This window comes from Phalacrocorax carbo, chromosome 17, assembly GCF_963921805.1.
Source record: "Phalacrocorax carbo chromosome 17, bPhaCar2.1, whole genome shotgun sequence".
Classification (NCBI taxonomy): Eukaryota; Metazoa; Chordata; class Aves; order Suliformes; family Phalacrocoracidae; genus Phalacrocorax; species Phalacrocorax carbo.
The window spans coordinates 10,406,665-10,427,558 of NC_087529.1; the positions used below are offsets into that span (position 1 = coordinate 10,406,665).

Genomic DNA, 20,894 nt, shown 5'->3' on the forward strand with positions numbered 1-20,894 from the left:
ATGTGCTTCCAAAGAGCAGTTAAATAGTTTTTCCGTACCAAAAGTACATCAGGTTGCGTATTCCCCCTTTGGGTGTGCTCCTGCGTCTGCTCAAGACACATCCTGCAGCCTCACTGGGGCTCTCGGGGACTGACCTCGGGGCTTTCAGCAGTGATGGCCAGAGCAACTGCTTGATCTGGGGCATGTGCTGACGTCCCATCAAAGGCTGCTGGACACAAAGAGGTTTGAAGGGCTGAGTTGTAGCCTCTGCCACAAGAAAGCTTGGCCGTGAGCTCCCTGGTCTGGCTTTTCATTGCAGGATAGGCAAAAGAGGATGGGGAAAAGGCAGAATCCCTTGTATGGGCCAGCATTTGCTTTTTATTATTTTTATTAATGTATTCATTCTCTAATAATTATTATTCTATCAAGATTTTATTAGTATTTTTACAACTTTGGGCACAGTTAAATTTTTCAGAACTTGAGGAACTTGTCTGATAGGTCCCAAGCTAAATGCTGACGAGTATTTGCACCTGACTATTTGCTATGGTTAACCACAGGAGACTGGGCCAAAGGAGAGCAGCTCTTCTATTGCCCTGCACAAACTTGGGGTGTGAAAGCTGGAACCAGAGCTTATGGGGAAAGCCTGATGTCTCTTCCCTCCTGGGTGAATCTCAGTGTTGTGCTCAGCTGCCTGTTGTGTGGGGGCACTCTCAGGTGATACCAGTTCACCTTCACAGTGCCCAGCTGTAGAAGTGACCCCTCAAAAGCCTTTGTTTCCCTCTCAGTAAGGATGTAAAACATGGTAACTTGGGTACCAGATACACTTCTGCTTTGGATGGGGGTTTGTGGTGGTTAACTTTGCTTTGAATCTTTGGGAAAAGTTCTGTTTTACATCTCATATTATACATTTATTTCAGATGATTGAAACTAACGATATTTCAGAAGAAAAGATAAAGATGAAGCAGACTATGGAAGGTATGAAATTTTTTTTCATGGAACACCCTGTTCTTGTAACTCACTTGCCTTCCCTTCCTCTAACTTTCTGCCCTTGTAGGGATGGCTGTGTGAAAGGGCCTTAGGAAGCCATTTCATCTCTCAGATTTTGCTGGGTGCCATTTGTTGTTTGGCTTTTTTTTTCCCCCTCTAATGTGGCTGAGCATATGCAGGGGTGGATGGTTTTACTTGTGTTACACACCATGCAGATGGTGCAGGTTAGAGACAGATCTGGGGAAATGGGCACGCTTCCATCCCATCATTGATCTTTACAGCAGGTAAAATCCAGCCATTAAATGTAATTTGTTCATTGGAGAGGACTGCTAATGGTAGATATTAATGTGACCGGCTTGAAATAATGGGGGTTACTTTTTTATTAAGCTTACTATAAATCAAATCCATTCTTTTAATGAAAGGCAGAATTTATGCACTCAGACAATTTGTATAAAGTAGCTTTGAAACTGAATTACACCTGGCCTCCCTCAAAAGGAGGGTAAGCTGTAACCCCTAGTCTGGGCAACAGCAGGGCTGGCAAGATCAGAGCTGGATGGCCCAGATGGTCTCTGTTGGGAGCGATGTCCTACCACACTGCTGTGCATGACATACGTTTTTGGGTGTCTGTGAAGGATTCCGGGCTGTTCCAAGACATGGAAGGTGCTCCCAGATCACATCATCCCTTGCTTGTCCCCCAGAGACTCATATTTCTTGATTCTTCCTTAGGGTTGGGTTGTTTTGTTTGGGTGGGTGGGGTGTTTTTGTTGTTGTTTTGTTTGGTTGGTTGGGTTTTTTTGTTTGTTTTGGTATTTTGGGGTTTTTTTTAGCAGAAAACGTTATCAATGTAGGTCACAAAGGTGATCTCTAAAGAACTAACTTGTCAATTCCCTTTTCAAATGGCATTTGGCTTAGGGTAGCATAGCGTTTTCTCAGTTATTCACCTCCAAGGAGTCTATTCTCTGCAAAGCCCATGTTAAAACCTTGCTGAGGATGTAGCAATCTAAGCAGAAGTTACTGGGGACTTCTGCAGGATCAAACTTCGCTTAATAAAACTTTGTTTAGTTTGAGTGTCCCTCTAGCTGTTTGTGGATTCAGACGGAGATGTTTTGTCCTATTTCCATCTGCCCTCAATGCTAGCTAGGCACTGTCAGTCAGCCTCAGCACTGTCTTTGCAGGTACAGGATTATGTATATGCAATACCAAATTGTATGCTGATTGACAGGTAATTCCTGCCTAGTGAGGGCAGAACCTAACTAGGTCCAGCAGCCACTGCTCTTAAAATGGCCACTCAGTCCGTGTGCGTGTTGTTTCCACACTGAATAAGCCATATATAGAAGGTGCTAAAACCAACTAGCTCAGACTTGAGCCACAAAAGCACCATACTTCAAATCTATGACTCCGAGTGCGGAAGTGCATCAGTTCCCAACAACATGTATTTTAAAAATGTCTCTGCCTTCCAGTGTAAGAGGTAACACAAAGAAATGTGCTCAAAGTGCCTTTCTGGGGTTCTTATTAAGGTTTTATCCCCCCTGCCCCCAGTTGCTTTCTTAAACCTGTCTGATATGGTTTCCCAGCTGTGTATCCTGCCTCCTAATACCTGGGGAGTGGTGAGATGCAGTGAGAAACACCCGTTATCTGTCTCCTGCTGCTTCTCTGCTGATGGAGAGTGCCACCATGGCCCTGTCGCACCCCAACCCATGCCGTACACTCAATACGTTCCTGATTTGCACAGAGCATTTTTCCAAGCTTCTAATCTTTGTCTTTTCTTTTCATTATCCCACAGACCTCCAAGACAAGCTGAGTAAAAGAGGCAAAGAAGTGTCATCACTGGTGTCTCAGACTGAAACTCTAAGGGCCCAAGTAAGTGGTAAGTTTCCCTAATCCAGTGCTGGTGGTAACTAGGTGTTCCCCTGCTCGTCCTCTCTACTGGTGTTAAACTAGGGCCCAGGTGCTGAAAGGGGCAGGTATAAAACATGACGCTGCCTGTCTGTTAGTGGATATTATTGGTAAGAAATGTTCAGGAGTTCTGGTCTCATTTCAGGAGGTGAACACAAACACTGCAGAAGTTATTTGTATCCTGTGAGAAGGGGTTTTTGGGCTCATTGAATGTCAAAAGCTGAAAGAGGCAGAAATAAATGGAGTTGGGTGTGTTGCTTCCAAGATCTCCCCTTAAACAGGGCTAGATCCAGAGCTGATTAGACTGTGCTGTTAGGAGTGGGAATTGGAAAAGGCAAAAAACAGGAATGTAAGTAAAGGACTAAGTGACCTTTCTTCCCCCTGTATCCTCTGCTTCTCATAGCTTTGGAAAATAAATGCAAAACGGCAGAAAAGAAGGCCGATTTGGTCTTAAAAGAAAAGAAGAGGCTGGAAGGTGAACTGGAAGCCTTGACCAAGAAAACACACGATGCTTCAGGGCAACTGGTCATGATTAGCCAGGAGCTACTCAAGAAAGAAAGGTCAGTCTGCAGGTCTGAAGGACGGAGCTGGAGACAGGGGGCTGTGTGTGTGCTCCTGTTCATTCACGGTGCTGTAATTTACCACTAAAAGAAATCTAAAGGCTGAGTCGTTGAAGTCCAGCCCTCAGCTCTCCTGTTCTTTAGAGATGCTCATGTAGGAATTTGGTTAAAATTAGGGGCTATGAATTATCAAAGCCCTTCCACTGCTCACCAGGAGCTGCAAGGCAGCTCAGCACCCATGTAGATGCTGAATGAATTCGTGTACAAAGCAGCTAAGCCGGCTGCTGCCCTGCTCTGAAACACAGTGCCCTGTGCAGGTCCCAGTATCTTTACAGCTGGTGTGGTGGGGAGGGCAGGAGGTCTGAAGCCCCCAAAAGGGTGGGAGTTGGGTCAGGTTTGCTTGCTGGCCTTTCTTTGGCTCTGTAACAAAGGTGGGAGGGAGCGTGGCAGGACTCCAGTGGTGTGCACGCTCGGAAAATGTCTTCACCTTTTTCGTGCTGCTGCTTCCAGGAGCCTGAACGAGCTGAGGGTGTTGTTACTGGAGGCGAACCGGCATTCGCCTGGGCCAGAGCGAGACCTGAGCCGGGAGGTGCACAAAGCTGAGTGGCGGCTGAAGGAGCAGAAGCTCAAAGATGACATCAAGGGGCTGCGAGAGAAACTGGTGGTGCTGGTAAGGGCACCAAACCCCTTCCTGGCCTTGACTTGGGGGCTGAAGGGCTCTGTGCGGCTTGTGTGGGGTTCTAGCCCTTCACCCTTACTCCAAGCCTTCCTGCTTTCTTTTGTGCTACTGAGCATTTGATGGGAACTTCCTTGACAGCGCCTGTGAGCTGTGGCCTGGCTTAGCAGCACCTCATTAAGCAGCAAAAATGTCCATCTGTCCTTCTCCAGTGTTTTCCTGTTCCCACTGGTTTTAGATCTATTGCTAAATAGGGCTAAAATTTGTGGGAGAAACTGAAGGTTGGTCAGCTACTTCACATTTTTACACATTCTCTGATCTAAGAATAAGCAACGTCCTCTAATTCCTGTGTACTTCAGTGTCCTCCAGTGGTTGAAACGTGAATAATTTATTTGAACTCTGCTGGGAACAAATTGGAGCTGCTGCTGGTTGGATTCGATACAATTGCCTTGAGCTGTGCTCTGACCCCATCTACTGTTGAAATCAAAACATGGTTCTATGAGTTACTGTGGATTTCTATTTTGCTTAGTTTCTGTAGTTATTGGTTTAATTGAACATGCTTCTATTTTCTTTGTTGTATAAGGACAAGGAAAGATCGGTAACAGATCAGCGGCGATACTCCCTGATTGACCCCTCGTCAGAGTCAGAAGTGATCCGGCTGCAGCACCGGCTCGTCAGCACAGAGGACGTGCTGCGCAATGCCCTGGAGCAGGGCCACCAGATGGAGAAGCTCATGGAAGCCATGAGGCTCTCCTCCGAGAAAACACAGGTAGAACATTGGCAGTAATTTCCCACGTCACTCAGCCCTCAGCAGTCATTTCTCTTAAGCAATCTCCTGGGACCTTGCCCTGTGCTGTGGGGGTGATGCAGTCAGCTGGGTCCCTTTCCCTCCGCTGGAAACAGCCTGGCAAGACTTTGTTTTGTCAGGCGTGGCTTAAAACTAAGAAAAGCCTTGCTAGTAATTATGGATCCTTTTGTGCTCTGCAAGAATGGTTGCCAAAAGTGGTGTTTTGGGGAAGGCTGCAGTGTGAGTAACTGTTCTTTGTGTACAGTGACGTGTGGCCGCATATCCTTGCAGTACAGGCACTTTATAATGGGAGAGTTGAAGACTTCTGCCGTCTCTGTTCTTGGAGAGGGTTATTTCCATGCAGTCCATAAGAACAAACTTTGGAGGTGACTGGGAAAATGTTTTCTATTTCACTAACTAGTTCCTGGAGGCATCTGTCTATCTGATCTGGGTTTGCTGACGGACGATGAATGTTCACATTCCAGTTGCTATCTTCTCTTCCCAACTTCCTCTGGCCTCCCTTTGTTTCTTGTGACAAAAGCAAAACAGCTTCACCTGTTTGTCTTGCATCCTTCTTTGTGAAATTGAGGGCTGCAAATAACTTGACTCCGCATTTGACTTTTTCCATCTCATACCTATGGTGTCTAAGCCCTGACTGATTCTTCCTGTGAAGTGACCTGCCCCTAGTGCCGAGCTTTGTCTTTCATGTCCTTTTTTACTCTTCTAGCTGTATTTTCTCTTGTGTCTGCATTCAGGTCATGGCTTTCAGAGCTCAGATGCACAAGCGCTGCTCTTGAACTTGCTAACTTGAATTCTTAGCAGAAAAATGTTTTAGGATAGTACAGAACAAGCCACTAGACATGGAAAATGGGCAGAGAGCATGTTTTCCCTGATGCAGGTGCAGATAGGTTGTGGTAGGTAATCCAGGGGGTATGAAGTCTTCTCCTCCCCCCGTGACAGCTTTCTGCACAGTTTGCAGATAGACCAAATGGCTGTTTGCATTGCAGTGCTACTTGTAGGGAGGCAGTCAGGAGGAGGGTGCACAGTAAAAATTGTAGCCCTGAAAGCTCTGCCAGCTCAGCTGAGCATCTGTGTGTTGCAGACAAGTCTCTTTATATCCCACAGTGCAGCGGCAGCAACCGTCTGCCAGCACCAGACAGGACAGCTGTAGTCATGATGACAAGTTTGTGGCAGTCCAAGACATACTATAATCCTGTCAGTACCTCCAGAGTGACTTTAGCTTCTGCTGTAATTGCTATGTGTCAAATGAAGATGCATCATGACAACCTCATATGTTGGAAGCTATGGGAGGGGTGGGGAAAGTTATTTTCTGTTTGCTTTAATGCTAAGTCCCTTGAGAAAAGGGAACCTTCCTTTTCACATTCCTGTCTCCAGAGGTGATGCAGGTGGTAATTATTTCTTCCCCAACTGGAGAAAATAACGAATCTTACATAAAGTGAGTTGGAACAGACCTTAGGAGGTCAGCTAATCTATCCCTGGTATTACTCTGGTACTTTCATGCTTAAGAAATCTTAGAGATATGACAAGATAGTATTATGCCTTCAACGACAAACCACGGTACTGAGAGACAGACGGAGGATTACTGTGGGGAGCTAGGCTTCAAACTTCTATTGATGTCAGATTTTTAAAGTGTCTAGTTACAAGGAAACCTGGATCAAAGCTCCTTAGTTTCAGTATGATATCTGTTCATCATTCCCCTTATGAAGGGGAGTTGTTAACCAGGGGCTTTCATGCTGAGCCTGAGGACGCTGCTGGCCTAGGGAGATCCTGGTGCAATAGTTAAGGAATTGATGGTTCTTCTACATTTCCACTGTAACCCATTCTGTGCTACCTTCTGACCTCCCATCTCCTCTCTGACAGCAGCAGCTATTGCCCAGGGATCTGCCTTGGCATCGCTCTCCCTTTGTCTGCAAAGCCTTCACTTTGCAGCATGCTCGAGAAGGAAATCTCTTAATTACCAGAGGCGGCTGCTGCTGCTCTCCCTTCGCAGGCTTAGTCAGCCACCACGCTCTGCAGTCCTTGCTGTGCATGGCTGGCCTTGCTGTTAGATGGGGAGGTGCAGGAGCTGGGGAAGCATAATGGCACCACGTCTTCATCTCACCCTCGAGTAATCGCTGCCTTGCTGTTTCCCTGCCTACAGCTGCAAAGTATTTGTCCTGTAAGAGAGGAAGAGGATCTTTGCCTTCTCCTTGTCTTGGGAGACCCTGATCTCGCAGCTTTGCAGGAAATTACAAGGATTTGGCACTCGGGCCTTTTCTTGGAGAATTTGCAGTGACTGCTCTGGGAGCTTTTTTATTTCATTTAAAGTGAATTGCACCACTTTGTTCATTATCGTGACCGTGTACTGAGACCAAATTTCAAACCTAATTCCTGGTATCTGATAGCTGCTTAGTGCGCAGATCGGGTGTGCTGCAGGTAGGATATATTGCCTTGTGTAAGGTCTGAATCACCTGTGAGTCGTGGGTGCAGACCCAAAGTCAAGCCACTACAGCGGCACTATTCTGGCCACCCACCCAGGTGGGTTCACTGCCTGGCAAACAGCTCCGGCTCTCAAAGCAGAGCTGTTTGAATTCCTGCCTGTTTTTCCTGCCCAAACTAAACCTCTGTCCTGTAGGGTTGATTATTCACCATCATGGTAAGAATGGAAGCTGGGTAGCTGGGACTCCTCTAATGATGGGTTTTAAACCTTGCAGTCTTGTCTCCCTGTAATGTCTGGTTTTGCTGCCATCAGCAATTCACCAACAACTGTGAATCTGCTTACCCAGACCCAAGCAACTGACATCTGGCATGCTGTGACTTCAGGCTGCAGCTTTCTGCTCTTGTTTGTGCTGGTTGTACTGTCATTTTGAAGCTGAAGGGCTCCGTATCATCCCTGCTTAAAGGAACATTATAAATGTTTAAAAGTTCTTGTGCTTTATAAAGAGAGAACAGCCTGTCCTGGCTGCCAGACTTGTCCCCAGAGACGGGAAATGGGGAACAGCAAACGTCCTTTTCACTGCTGGGATGTTCACTGTGCCGTGTTTTGCAGTCAACGCTGCCCTTGGTGGAGCGTTTGTTTATCAGGATTTAAGAGGCAGAAGTAGAGTGGGTCTGTGTCTGTGAGGAACTCTGGGGATGTTTTGTAGATGGGAAGGATGCAATCTGGCATGTGGGGATTGGGCCAGGGTGCAGAGGGCAGGAAGCTTCTTGCCAAAATTGAGGTGGGATTTTTGCATTCTCCTTTCCTTGTGTGGAGTGAGCTGCTAAGGAAGGAGATGGCAGTCTTGCCAGATCTCAGTGCTTGTGGGCAAACCCACTCGGCTCTGTGTCCCTCTTCAGTAAGTGCTGTCCGTTCTCCATTGCAGACTGTTGGAAATTCTGGGTCTGCTAACGGGATTCACCAGCAGGATAAATCCCACAAGCAAGAGGTAAGTTATAAGAAGAACGTTGTTAAAAAACGGTGACTGCTTCGTGTGATTTCTTGCCTGATGTGCTGGGGACAGCTCTTGGATAGAGGCAGTTCTGTCAGCAAAGCTTGACTGTGCTATTCCCACAGCAAAAGCAAGGGGCTTTGCACAACTCCAGTTGCCAAGCATGGTGGGAACCTCACCTTACCATTAAAACCACTTGAAGCCATCAGGAAGGTGCTAGTGAGATGCACACTGAGGTGCAATGGGTGCTTGCTCTGGCAGAAGCAGTGGGAAGGGAGTTTTACCTCAGTCTCCTGGGTCAGTGCCTGTGTGGCTCCTCCTGGCAGCCCCAGTGAGAACCCGCTCGGTCTCGGATCTCTGCCATCCCCTTTACATGGGTGGTGCCTGTGGGGCATGCCGTCCTGGTGTCCCCTGGCTTTCATGATGTAGGGCAAGACCTGCAGCCTCAGATGTTATTTCCTCACAGGCAGGATGGTCAGCCTGAGGAAGAGGCAGTGTGACTTACTGGGCAGAGCAGCGGGTCAGGACACGTCAGGCCTGGTGGCATCATGCTCCGTGCCTCAGTTTCCTCTTCTGTAAAAACACCTCTGTGCTTGCCCTCATTTTGCCTAACAAGGTCTCTTTCCTTCCAGGAGAAGCTCTGATAGAGAAGAGGTGAAGAGGATCGTTTCACACCAGTATCAGCTCCTGTGCAGTGTCAGGAAAAACGATACCCCATCTGGCTTTAGCACCTCCAAAAGACTAGACACAGTATTTTCACCTTAAAGCAGGACAATGTTTATAATATACTAACTGATGTAATCAGGACAATCCTAGAGTCCAGTTTTCCAAGACAGACATTGTTCCAGGAGGGAGCAGAAAGATCTCTCTGGGTTTGGTTTCTTACCTGTATTGGTTTCGACTGTGGAATTTGTATTGCTTGAGCTGTCCTTCTCCCACCAGCTGATGCGGTCTGGATGACAGCTGCCCTGACTGGTGGCTGAAGTGTCAGCGAGTCCCAGTAACCCCACGGGAACTGCAGAGGGATTTGCTGTGGTGTTCAACAACAAAGCGTGTGCCCAGAGGCTGCGCGCTTCCCACATGGTCTGTCCCTTCCCTTCCACCCACCCCAGTGTCTTGAAGACCTGCACAAGCGAGTGGAACCTGCTGGGCTGACTGTTCACGCTGGCACACGTAGGCTGAGGAAGATGGGGTGTGGGGACATGTTTCCCTCCTCGCCTTGTAGATGATGTTGCTGGTCTAGAGCATGGAGGCTGCACTTAGTACTTGTATCATAGCATGTCATGGGAAATAATCTGATTTCCAAGGGATATTTATTTTGTTTCTCACTCGTTGCTGTTTGGGGAAGGAGCTGTGGTGGCTCTGAGTTTGGGGACAGGCACACCTTGCTCAGGTGTGGTTGGCCTTTCTTCCTGCAGAGAGATCGCTGAGCAGGCCTGCCGATGCCCTGGGCCACAGCCAGGGTGGTTCCTCTTTGAGCACAGGACTCCACAGGTGGCTGGATCTCAGTATCACCAGCCTGAGAGCTCCATGGTGGCTGCAGTCAGTGTGGGACAGATACCTTGAGGAAATGGTTCCCTCCTTGCCTGTTTAATGGCTACTCAGGGATTGCCTGGGCATTCTCCAGTGCTGTCCTTGGCTCTTCAGTATGATGCCCATCCCCTACTACCGGGAATGGAGGAGGCTACGGTGCTCTGTGAGCATTCACCCAGTAGTGGCTGTCTGTATTTGACGGGTACAGCAATCCTCTGTGCATGACCTGAGTACGAGCATTTGGAGCGGAAGGAATCCAAGACTGGAGCCCACACAGCTCTTGTGTCCATATGCAGCAGTGCAGGCCAGGCAAGGGTCTTGTTCCTTCGTCAGAAGGCTTTACTCTCCTCTTTAATTTTGCACCACAGCTCCCAAGGGACATTAGGGTGGAGGAAGGGGGCAATACGCTCTTAAAAGTATGAGAGACTCCAGTTCAGATTCACTGCTCAATACCACAGGGAAGAGTCACAGCAATATTTTTACCAGGCTTACCTAGTTAGTGCCCGGCTGCTCTGGTCGTCAGAAACTCTTGTGTTATGATGGGGCATCAGTGAAAGAGGACGAGACCTGAGCCAGACCACAGGCAGATGAACATCACGGCATGTCAGCTTCATTGCTTTTTGCCCTAATTTCCTACAAAGTTGTGTTACTTTTTCTTAGTGGGTTGCTGGACTCCTCCTTCCTTGAAGGATGGGCAGCCAGAAGCAACCTGGGAAAGACTTGGGCTTCATGGCCGCGATTCTGCCGTGAGGAGGAGGTTGCTGAATCTGGGCTATGATACAATACTGGACTCTGCTCACCTGATGCAGAACTGGTGATCTCCCTCCATTCAAAGGGATGATGAGAGAGGAAGGTGGCTTCGGGGGAGTAAAGCAAGTCAGAAAACAGAGCTTAAACCTGGTGCACAGCAGGGGGAGGCAGAGCTTGGGATTTAATTGGCTGGAAATAATTCGAATGGGATCCTATCCTGCCTAGTAGAAGTGTTTCATTAGCTCTTAGTAATCACCAGGAAGATTGCCACGTATCTGCCTAGCTCTGGGAGTTTTCCAAGGGATCATAGGGGTGGTCTCCAAAAATCCCCCTGGCTGGTGCATTCATCTCCTAAGCGATTTAGGAAAGTCCTCCAGGGAGTGTTCATTGTTACAGCCTGTAACAGTGAATACCTTGCTGGGAGCTGCTGTTCTAGGAATTTAGGGCTGGTGTTTTCCCAAAGTGCTCCAGTTGGCTGGATGCTCTCTGAAGACACTGCTGCAGCTCCTGCTGGCTTGAGTGGAGCTAACACAGGTGCTTCTTGCAGTGCTGCCTGTCTCTAAGCCCAGGGCCTCCTGGGCACCTGCAGGTGGGACAGTCCATTCTGGTTTGTAGCTTCTTTTCCCCAGAAGGTCTTCTAGTGACTTGTGAGCAGCTGCCTTCGTCTACAGAGGAAAGGCACATGCATTTTCCACCTCCCTTGCTGAACCTCTGGCTCTGCACAGGGCGGGATCCCCCAGGAGCGGTTATGAGGGCCACATATTTGGCTCTGTTAAACAGATCCAGAGTTGTCAGGGTGGCAGTGGTTCAGGCTGGAGCAGTCTCTGGCTCCTCCCAGGACCATCCCCTGTGAGAGGCTCAGACCTGTGGCTCTTCCTGGTCAGCTTGGGTGAGAATGCAGAACAGCAGCAGATGGGTCCGAGCAGGTTTAAAGTTAGTGCTGATGGTCTCTGGCTGTTAATAGCTGTGCTGGTCCTTAAGGATCAGCCAGGAACTGATGGCACCTCTTGGCTTTCTGTGGAGGCTGTGCAGGCTTTGTGTCGCAGGGCTGTACCAGGACAGGCAGCGGAGCGATGCCAGGTCCCCTGTGTCCCCACCACCCTTGGGGTGCGGGTCCATGGGAGCTGCTCCCAGGCAGGACTGACTGCAGCGTCAGCAGGGAATGGTATCACACGTGTCACCTGAGTTTCAGCTCAACCCTGTGAGGTGGCCAGGAGCGGGTTCAGACATCAGCTGTGTCTTCCCTCTCCAAAATTGGCGTAGGCTTCCCAAGGGCACCTGCCTCTGGCTGCCCCTCTGCGGTTGTAAGAGACTAAACTAGGGACAAACTTGGAAAGGAGAAGGCGGAGATTCCCCAGCCCCTCTATTTATTTGTAAGTTTAATTGCTATTTTTGCCTATGTGGTGGTGTATAAAGTACTTCACAATATTTGGTCTTACTGGCTTGGTTCTTTGGGGGAGATTTTCAAGGGCGTTGGAGCAGTGATGCACCCATCTCCTGTTGTCGGTCAGGGACTGGTTCCTGTTTGTGCCTTCACTCTTTGGCATCAGCCTTGCTCTTGTTTTGGTCTCTGAGAGCCGGTACAGGGGGCTCGGTTCTCCCTAGCCGCTCTCCTGCCTCGCACGTGCCGTGCTGGGTCCGCACCCGGAGCTGGGTCCGGAGCATGCCTCAGAGCACTGCTGCAGGGTGGGGAGCAGGAGGTAGCCATGCACATGCTCAGCATCCTGCCGAAGCCTTCAGCACGAGGGGAAGGACCAGCACCCTGGTTGTGAGACCATCCCTCACAGCCAGCTGCGTTACCCCAACAGTTAGTGATGCTTTTCTGCTAAGGCTGAGATGTTACCCAGCAAAAAGTGTCTTTGAAATGGAGACTGTTCCATATTTAGTGGGTTTTTTTCCTCTCTAACCCTCTAGACCAAAGGGAAAACAAATCTGTCTTGGTTGGTGATTTCAGCTTTATCCCTCCTACAGCAGCCAGAGAGCTGGAGCGAGGGGCAGCACCACGCCGGTGCCGTACCAAACGATGGGTGCCGAGTTGCCAGCCGAGGCTTTACAGCTCTTGCCTACCCCCAGCCACCAGCCGTTCCTCTGGCTTGCAGTAGAGATGCATGAGGGTTTCGTTAAAACAAAACAATGCAAATGACACGGTAAAAGTCTTAACAAAAATTCCAGTACTCCGTTGTTCGGCAGCTTTCGCAGCTCAACGCTATCTTGTAGGGAGTTATTAATACACTAAGTTCCTATAGGCCTCATGTAAGTTACCAGAATGAAGATGATACTAGATGTATAAATGGATGATAACCTTTTACCCGTACAGTATGTATTACAATTTTGTAGCTTAGTCATTTTTTGGCTATTGGATTTTGTTAGTATGATATAAAAAAAAAAAAAGACAAAAAAAAGTTTGACTGCTAATGTCTATTTTGTTATTTGATTCATTTTATTTCTTCCTCTGTACAAAAGCTGTACAAATCTCAGTCTGTGTAACTACTACAGATCTGTATTCATGTACCATCCACCCCTGTCCTGGCTTGCTGGTGTGGTGAGCTCGTTACTAAACAATAAAATCTGTGGCTGAAGTCGGGCACCCCCGGGCTGCTGGGGGTGTGTTAAGGATGTTTTGCAGTGCATGAGCCAGGCTGGGGGGCAAGGGGGGGCTTTCCCGTTGCAGCTCCAATGTGGGGCTTTGGCAAGTCCCTCTTGCCCTGAGCCCAAGCGGTGACCTGGAGCCATCAGCATGTGGGCTCTGCCAAGAGCAGGGTAGCAAACAGCCAGGAGGCCGCAGCCCTGACCCGAGGGATGAGATGCGCCGGGGGCTGGCACGGGGCGGTTGCGCTGCTGCCGCCTGTGCTGGAGGCAAGGGCAACCAGCTCCTGCCCCCGGTGGCTCCTCGCCCGCTGCTGCCGGGTATCTCCTGATCCACGGGGTGATGGTGCTATTTAATTATTGGTGCTATTATTGATAATTTTCCCTCTCCCTCCAGTCCCTCCCCGCTGCATCCACAACACCCCGAGGCAAGGGGTGTCAGTGTGCTGTGCTAGACCCACCTCCCCTCACCTCAATCTGGCACCCACCCACTTGAGCAGAGCCACCTTGGTTTTGCAGGGGCAGAGATGGCAGTTGGGTCACCCTCATCCCTTCCAGCTCACTTCCTGCAGACCTTTAGAGCACGGGGAGACGGAGGGGCTGTGGATCGGTCCCACGAGGGTGCTGTGGTTGCTGCCAGGGTCGGTGCAGGTCCTGGGGAAGCCACGCTGCTCCCCAGCCCAGCGTCCCACCCCTTTTCCCCCGTGTTCCCACCACATGGCCATGTGGATGCTCTGAGTAGCGTGGGGTTACGCTGCCTCCCACGGGGCAGGACTGGGGGAATTTAGGGCTTGCTGCTTTTTTCATGGTACAGCATCTCTTAGGTGGGAATTTCCTTGACTGCCCACGGCCTGTGCCCCAGCTCCGCAGCACCCCATACAGCAACGGCACAGCCGTCTCCTGCTGTGTTTTCCTGCACCTGTGGGCTGAAGGTCCTTTACAGAAAGGGAGGGGTTTCCCAGTATTGCCAGCTGTTTTAATATATAGGAAAAAACTGGAATGCTTTTCCCCTTGCTTCCTGGCTGCTTCTTTTCCTGGACTTAAAATTCTCCACTACCAGATTACCTGACGGTTTCAAACTCTTTCCAAATAGCTGGTGAGGTTTGCAGGTGATGGGTTGACTCCAGAGCAAGGCCCCAAGAAAATTACAGGCGACTGACAGTAACACCATGAAAACTGGCCGTGCGGCCAGTACAGAGCTGTAACATGGTCTGCACAGCGTGGTCCGTGATAGCCTGCTATTTTATTTTTTCAAGGTGTGTTAAGAGTTGCTGTCACAAACAATTAACTTGAGACTTTGTTTCTTCACCAGCTCCCTGTGCATTGCAGGGTCTCAGGATCTCCTGGAAGAGCTGGGCAAGAACAGCAGGTCCTTGGGTCACCGCGTTGCTTATTTCTAGAGCAGGGGCTGATGGCATCTGCCGCTGCCGTGTGCTTCACTGTCCTCCAGCGGCTGGAAGGAGAATAATTTATTTGAACTTTGCCTGGGAGAAATCTCTGGACTCGGGAAGGTCCATCGGGGCTCAGCCCAGCATCCATGCTGGGCAGGGAGCTGATGAAGTCGTCGTTTTCCCTGCCCTTTGCTTTCAAAGGCTGCCGCTGCTCGCTCACAGCAGGTCCTCAGGTGCTGCAGCCGGGCAGCGCTAGGGGTGGGCTCCCCTCCCAGCCACGCAGCTCTGGCGTGGGGAGCTGCGCGGTGGCTCCCGTGTGTGATCCCACCGGCACGGCTCGGCCCTGGCCCCCAGTAGCTGCTTCAGGATTTGCGACCCTCTGCTCCATCGGTCCCATCTTCGCTGCCGAGGCTGCCAGCAAGGGGGAGGGCTGCTCCGGCGGTGGCTCTCAAACTGTCCCCACGCTGGCTGCGCGGTCACCAAGCAAGTCCCCTTTTACAGCTGACGCTCCTGGAGGGAGTTGTACCTGGGAAAAGACAGGTTTTGGGAACAGGAGCCCTTATCTGGTACAGCTGGCAGAAAACAGCAAGTTTTCCATCAAGCCAGCCCCTCCCTGGGCTCCAGGCAGGGCCTGGGCTGCCTGGGGCAGGAGGCAAAGGCCATGAGCACCATGTCCTTCCCCAGGACAGGTGACTTCAGCTCCACCTTTTATGTAGTTCCACTACATAATTCATTAACGTGCATATTTACAATCGAGTGCCCAAGCCCCGGTATCTCATAGAGATAACACTGTAGCACATGCCTTTGTTTGCAGACATCACATTCCGGTGCTGCTAATCGTACGGTGAGGATTAATAAAACATGAAGTTTAAAGATGCCTAAATCACAGTGGGGGAGCTGGTAATCTCTGCCAACAATAATATTTGCACTTTATTTTCATCCTAACATCCAGCCAAAGAGCGGAGCCTGGGCCAGGGAGTGGTACTGCTGCATGAAAACAGATGGGGTGAGGATGGCATGGAGTTCCCAACCTTCTGCTTGGGCACTGTGGGTGGCTCAGGAGAGGTGATGAGTGGGACACCCTTCCTCATCCACGTTGGGGACCTCTGCCCCCTGGGATGCTGTGCGCTTGCCCACAGCTGGATGGGTGCTTCAGGGATTGGTTTAAGCCAGGGGTGAGGTAGGGGTGAGGCGTGGGGATACAGGCAGAGAGGACATCTCTGCACGGATGTGGCCGCCCTGCTCTAACAGCACATCCTGCGGCCACCCGTGGTCCGTGCTCCCCCAGCACCTGCCACCCAAGGGCACGTCCCTTTGCGCTGTCCCCTCTGGCGGGGGTGGATGTACCGGGTCTCTGCTTGGTGCTGGGGGACCTGTGGGCCACCAAAAGTGCAATTCTGCTTTTGCAGGGGCTGCCCATGTCCCCTCCCTGCTGCAACCCCACCACCAGCAAGCCCAGCTCAAAGGGGCACCGCAGCCCCAGTGCCAGCATCGGGGCTGGGACTGCTGCTTCCCTGGTAAGGGTGTTTCCTCCTCATCTCTGTGCTGCCTAACAAGCATCCTTGTCAAAATAGCTAATTTCCTTCCAGAACAAAAAGTCACCTGAATACATTTGGAAGCTGTATTGCACTATCAGGGTAATCAGAATTTAATTTGATGCAGTCAAGGCTCTAAAAAGATGTTATCGAGGGGAACATCAAAGCTGGATTCCTGCGCTTGGAAATGCAACTGGAATGCTTAGTCCAGATTTCTCATTTTATCGGAGACTTTCAAAATATCAGTCTAAATAACAAAAAATGAATATTAAGAGTATTTGCAAATTAATGTCTTTTGTAGATGAACAAAGGCCACTGTCTAACCTACTTCTTTTGCATGTCTGGGACAGTCTCTTATTAAATCCTAATTATACAATTTTGTTGTGTCTAATCATTTCTGCACTTGCAGGAATTAAAACTGAAGCTCATTTCCTCATATGTTGTACCATGCTGTTCTTCAGAGAACGGATCCTGCAAGTGAGGCTGCCCCCGCTCAAGACAGGGGGGCCTGGGGGCACAGAGACAGGGAAGGTGGGATGGGAACCTGGGTTTGCTCTTTCTCTCCTGTGTCTGTGTTATAGCCTCAGGGCTTTGCATCCTTCCCAGCTCTCGGGATAGCTGAGGAGAAGCTGCAGCTCTTACTAGCGAATGGGATCGTGCAACAATTTCAGGTTTTATTTTTAACGTACAATTTCAAAAGGAAGAAAGGCAGCTCTAGGCCTTTTGGGTGCCCAGAAGATTGAAAATATGACCAAAATGCACCCTGGAGATGGGGTGCTCCTTTTTGGAGAGGTTTTGTTCGACCTGGGGGGCCATGGCTGTGTTATAGCAGCAGCTGGTGCTGGGGCAGGGGCTGGCAGAGCAGTGGCCTTGTCCCTATTCGCTTCAAACACCACGATTCTGTGCCAGGCTCAGGCTGTGTTGCCACATGGCACGTGCCGAGCTGGCCGAGGGCGGTGGGTGACGGCACAGCAGCCCCTGCCCAGCGCTGCAGCCATTGCCTCCGTCCCTTCCCTTAGCTCCCATTTCTGCAGAGCCCGAGCCCAAACGCCATCATCCCCCTGTGCAGGGGGCACACAGGGGACAGGCCTGTCCCCAGCTTTAGCCCTTGGAAACGTGGCGGGGAAGCTTTGGGGGAAAGGAGGTTCAGTCAACTTCGTTAGGGAAATAGCACGGATCTTGTGTTCAAACCTTTGAAGTGTTAATTAAAAAGAATTATGCAAAGGAGCGAGGATTTGAAACATTCATTTGAATCTCAATAAGGCATCTGTATTAAAAATAGCAGCGGGATCAACGAAAGATACAGCAGTTTTGGAGCAAAACGGTCCCCATGTCCCCGCTGCCGTCGGGCCGTGAGTTTCTGCCTGCTCCCTGCCCCGAATGGGCGCTGTGGAGCATGGCACAGCGAGAGCTTGGGAAAACACTTCTTGCCTAATATTTAAAGATCTTGAAAGCATCTCGTTTAAAAAAAGACCCAGTGGGGGCCAGCGTGGTGCTTAGCTGTGGTGCATGGGGAGGGAGAGCGGGGCGCACAGGCTGGTGAGGTGGGTGCAGGGCTGGGAGCAGCCCGGGGCACCCGATGTGGAGCACAAGCCACCCCATGGAGACCACAGCTCCCCCGGACCCCAAACTGCCCTCAAGCCCTGGCAAGGCTCCTTCCGGGGGAAACCAGGAGGATGCGCCTCTCTGGTATGGCCCTTCATTAAAACCCCCAGCATGTCCTGGCCCTTGCTCATTCCAATAAAAAGCATCCAGGGTATTAATTACCAGATCAGTGGATAACGTCGTTAAGTTTACTTTTGCATTGTGCGGACCCAACAGGAATGTCAATGCCTCCTGCCCTTGGTGTTGGTGCTGCAAGGGCGCGAGCGAGTGGCCGCCCGACTGGTGCTGGGTGGGCTGTGCCGGGCCGGCAGTGCCGAGGGGGCACCGGCACCGAGGCTCCACGCCTGCCGAGAACCGATGCTTTCGCTTCCTTCCAGCGTGGGAGAGGTGGGCTGCGAGGGCGTGGGTCCTCCGGTGGGGATGGCTTTGCTGGGCAGTGAGTCGGGGGCTGCAGTCGGGGGCTGAAAGCAGCCTGGGCAGGGGATGGAGGGGCGAGGAGATTTGCTGGGGCTGCAGCCCCGTGGGGAAGGCGCCGATGGGCAAAGCTGGAGCCTCACTGTGAAATTACACGGCAATTTCAAAGGCTGGGGCTGTAAACTTAGCTGCAGGCTTGATTGAAAATATATGAGTACCAGCCTGACCTTGGGCAGGGCTCAGGGCTGGCGCTGCCCAGCAGCCCCTTGACCCCCGCTGGCGGGAGGAGCTGATGCTCTTGGCCAAAATGTGGTGCGGGGATAACCCCAGTGCTTGCCTTCTGCACCAGGGAGTGGGATTTCTGTGGATGGGGCCTCCCTCGTCCCATTTGGATGCTTGAAGTCTGCAGAGGGGACCCCGGGACCAAGAACTGGGCTATTGGACACCCCCCAGGGACGCTGCCAGTACCCGCGGCAGCCCTCCTGCTCATCTGGGTGTGTGAAGGATCCCCTGTCCCTGATGAGCCAAAACCAACCCTGGTGACAACATCAGCTTAGGAAAGGGCCTTTCCTCCTGCCAGGTGTCGTGGAGCTGGAAAGGATTGGGGGGTCAGAAGACAGAAATCTCCCTGCTTTGCTCCCCAGGACGCTGTCCAGAGGCTCCAGTTCGGGAGCGCCTCACCAGGCTCTCATTATCGTGGAAATAATTCAAGGGACGCACACAAGAGAGCTGGAAAAGCATTTTATCTGTTGTGTTGGAGCAAACTCCTTTTGCAGCACAGCGTTCAAAGGACAGCACAACTGCAGGCAGCCGGCACCGCAGCCAGCTATGTGAAATGCAGATAGGCAGAGTAAATAGGCACTATAAGCCATCACTATGCCCCAGCAGGCAGGGAATGGAGAGAGAGGGTGAGGTTTTTTTTGGTCTTTCTGCAAATATGTTTGAGACCAACAGATATCAGCTCAGTTTCGCAGGGAATCCTTGCTGGTTTTACCCAATAGCATGTATCTTGCAAAAGAATAATACTTTTGGTGCACAGCTCTCCCCATAGCAGCTGTTTTCAATGCGGGACGGACTCGCTGCAAATACAGCCCCAAAACCAGCGGTTAATCTGCTGCATGCAAAGCCTTGTTGCTCCGGTTGTGAGCGATGGCTTGAAAAGCTCTTCCCCTCACCCCAACCCTCAGACCTTCCCACCCAGACCCACAGACCCCAGTACTTTCTTTCTCCTCAAGGTTTTTCCTCGCATGGTTTTTGCATCTCCCAGCCCTGCTCCAGGTGATTGCAGCTCCCCGCATCCGCACGGCTCACCCAAGACGTGCCCGGCAGCAACGAGTTGTGGGAGGCTTCCAGAAATGTCCCGCTCTTGATCTATAATTTAAAAACCATTTTGTTTTGCCTCGGTCGTTTTTACCAGCAATTTGCTCTAGCAAAGGAACACAATACCCCTTTAGGAAAGAAGAAATAAACTCATTCTTTCAATTAAATTTCTCCTGACCTTACTAAAACTTTTTCCCTGTTCCCTCTTCTAAAGAAGCAGCTTTTTTTATTTTTGTGATCTCCAATTCCACCGAGAGACAGAAGAAATCAGCATATCAGAGAAAACAACGATTCTTGTGATGCCCAGCAGTCACTAATTAACAAATTAAAAAAGAAAAAGAAAAAGAAAAATCTTTCTGCAGATAGGATTGTTTTCTGGCGATGTTGCCTTTTCTTTTGCTGGCGCTGTGACAAGGAACTTCTTTATTGCTCCAGATAGAGCAGATTAAACCATCCCTCGCACGCCACTCGCCTAGGTGGATGGGTTTGTGCAGCTCATTGCTTTGGCCCCCAAATAAAACGCCTTGACCCCACTTTTATCCTATTGTCGTGGGTTCCTTCAGAGACATGCACAGATGTGACAATTGCAAGAGAGTGTTTAAGCCATGGCATCTGTCCCCCAGCTGGACCAGGCGTCCTTTCAATGACTGTGAGCATCCCTAGAGGATGGGGGCTCCAGCGGAACATCTTGAGAACATCTGGGGTTCCTCCAGGTGCTCCACCTCCCCCTGAAGTCCCCAGCCCCCCAGGTGGCAGCAGGCCCAGGAGCCCTCCCCAAGGGGCCGAGCTGGGGCTCAGCCCGGCCCTCCAGGCACTCATGCGGTTCAGCCCGCAGCCTGCCCTACTCCACACCATCTTCCCAGGCTTCTCCGAATTTCAGGATTGTTTTGCCCTCTCCCCTCCCCGCAAGCACTTACAGCCCTGCTTGGAGGTGGTGATGGAGTCAGAGGCTCCACTGGGAGCTGCTGCTGGCCACGGGGGCTGAGCTCTCCCTTCACACACCAGTGACCGAAGGTGGCACCCACGGGCCTCCAACTTTATCTCGGTTCATGGTCCCCAATGGTGAGGAGCAAAACCAGTCCCCAAAGCCAGCCACCACAGAGCCAGCCCTGGGGCTCAGTGCTGGGGTCCCAGCCTTGTGAGCAGCTCTTGGGGTCTCCGCTGGAGCAAGGCAAAAGGGTGGGACGGTTCCCTGCGTGTTTGGAGCCAGCCAGATGTTGGTCTTTGGCCAAAGGACCTTGGAAACCCTCTTGGCCAAGGTCTCCTCCGAGGGCCCGCGCCCTTCAGAGGGCTCTGAGTTGTGTTGCCCTGCGGAGTACTTGCAGCGGCGAGGAGCTGAGTGCATGTGGGGGGTTGCCTAACTCCCCAAATACCAACAGAAGCCTCTTTTGCTGTTGACAGTCCCTTGGGGCTGCTGGAACTGCCCAGATGCCCCTGGGGCCGG

At 50.9% G+C, this 20,894-nt stretch overlaps 1 protein-coding gene across 4 annotated transcripts in view; it reads left to right on the forward strand.

The window, feature by feature from the left end:
* The window catches only part of CLIP2 (CAP-Gly domain containing linker protein 2), an 81,859-nt gene extending 68,681 nt beyond the window's left edge, over window positions 1–13,178 (forward strand). For all 4 annotated transcript variants that reach the window (XM_064468089.1, XM_064468091.1, XM_064468088.1 and 1 more), the window contains 7 exons: window positions 897–954; window positions 2,750–2,833; window positions 3,266–3,422; window positions 3,933–4,092; window positions 4,682–4,867; window positions 8,251–8,313; window positions 8,949–13,178. In XM_064468089.1, coding sequence (XP_064324159.1) covers window positions 897–954; window positions 2,750–2,833; window positions 3,266–3,422; window positions 3,933–4,092; window positions 4,682–4,867; window positions 8,251–8,313; window positions 8,949–8,960 — 720 coding nt within the window. In that variant the 3' untranslated portion in view covers window positions 8,961–13,178. The remainder of the gene's footprint in view (window positions 1–896; window positions 955–2,749; window positions 2,834–3,265; window positions 3,423–3,932; window positions 4,093–4,681; window positions 4,868–8,250; window positions 8,314–8,948) is intronic.
* Window positions 13,179–20,894: the final 7,716 nt, after the last annotated feature.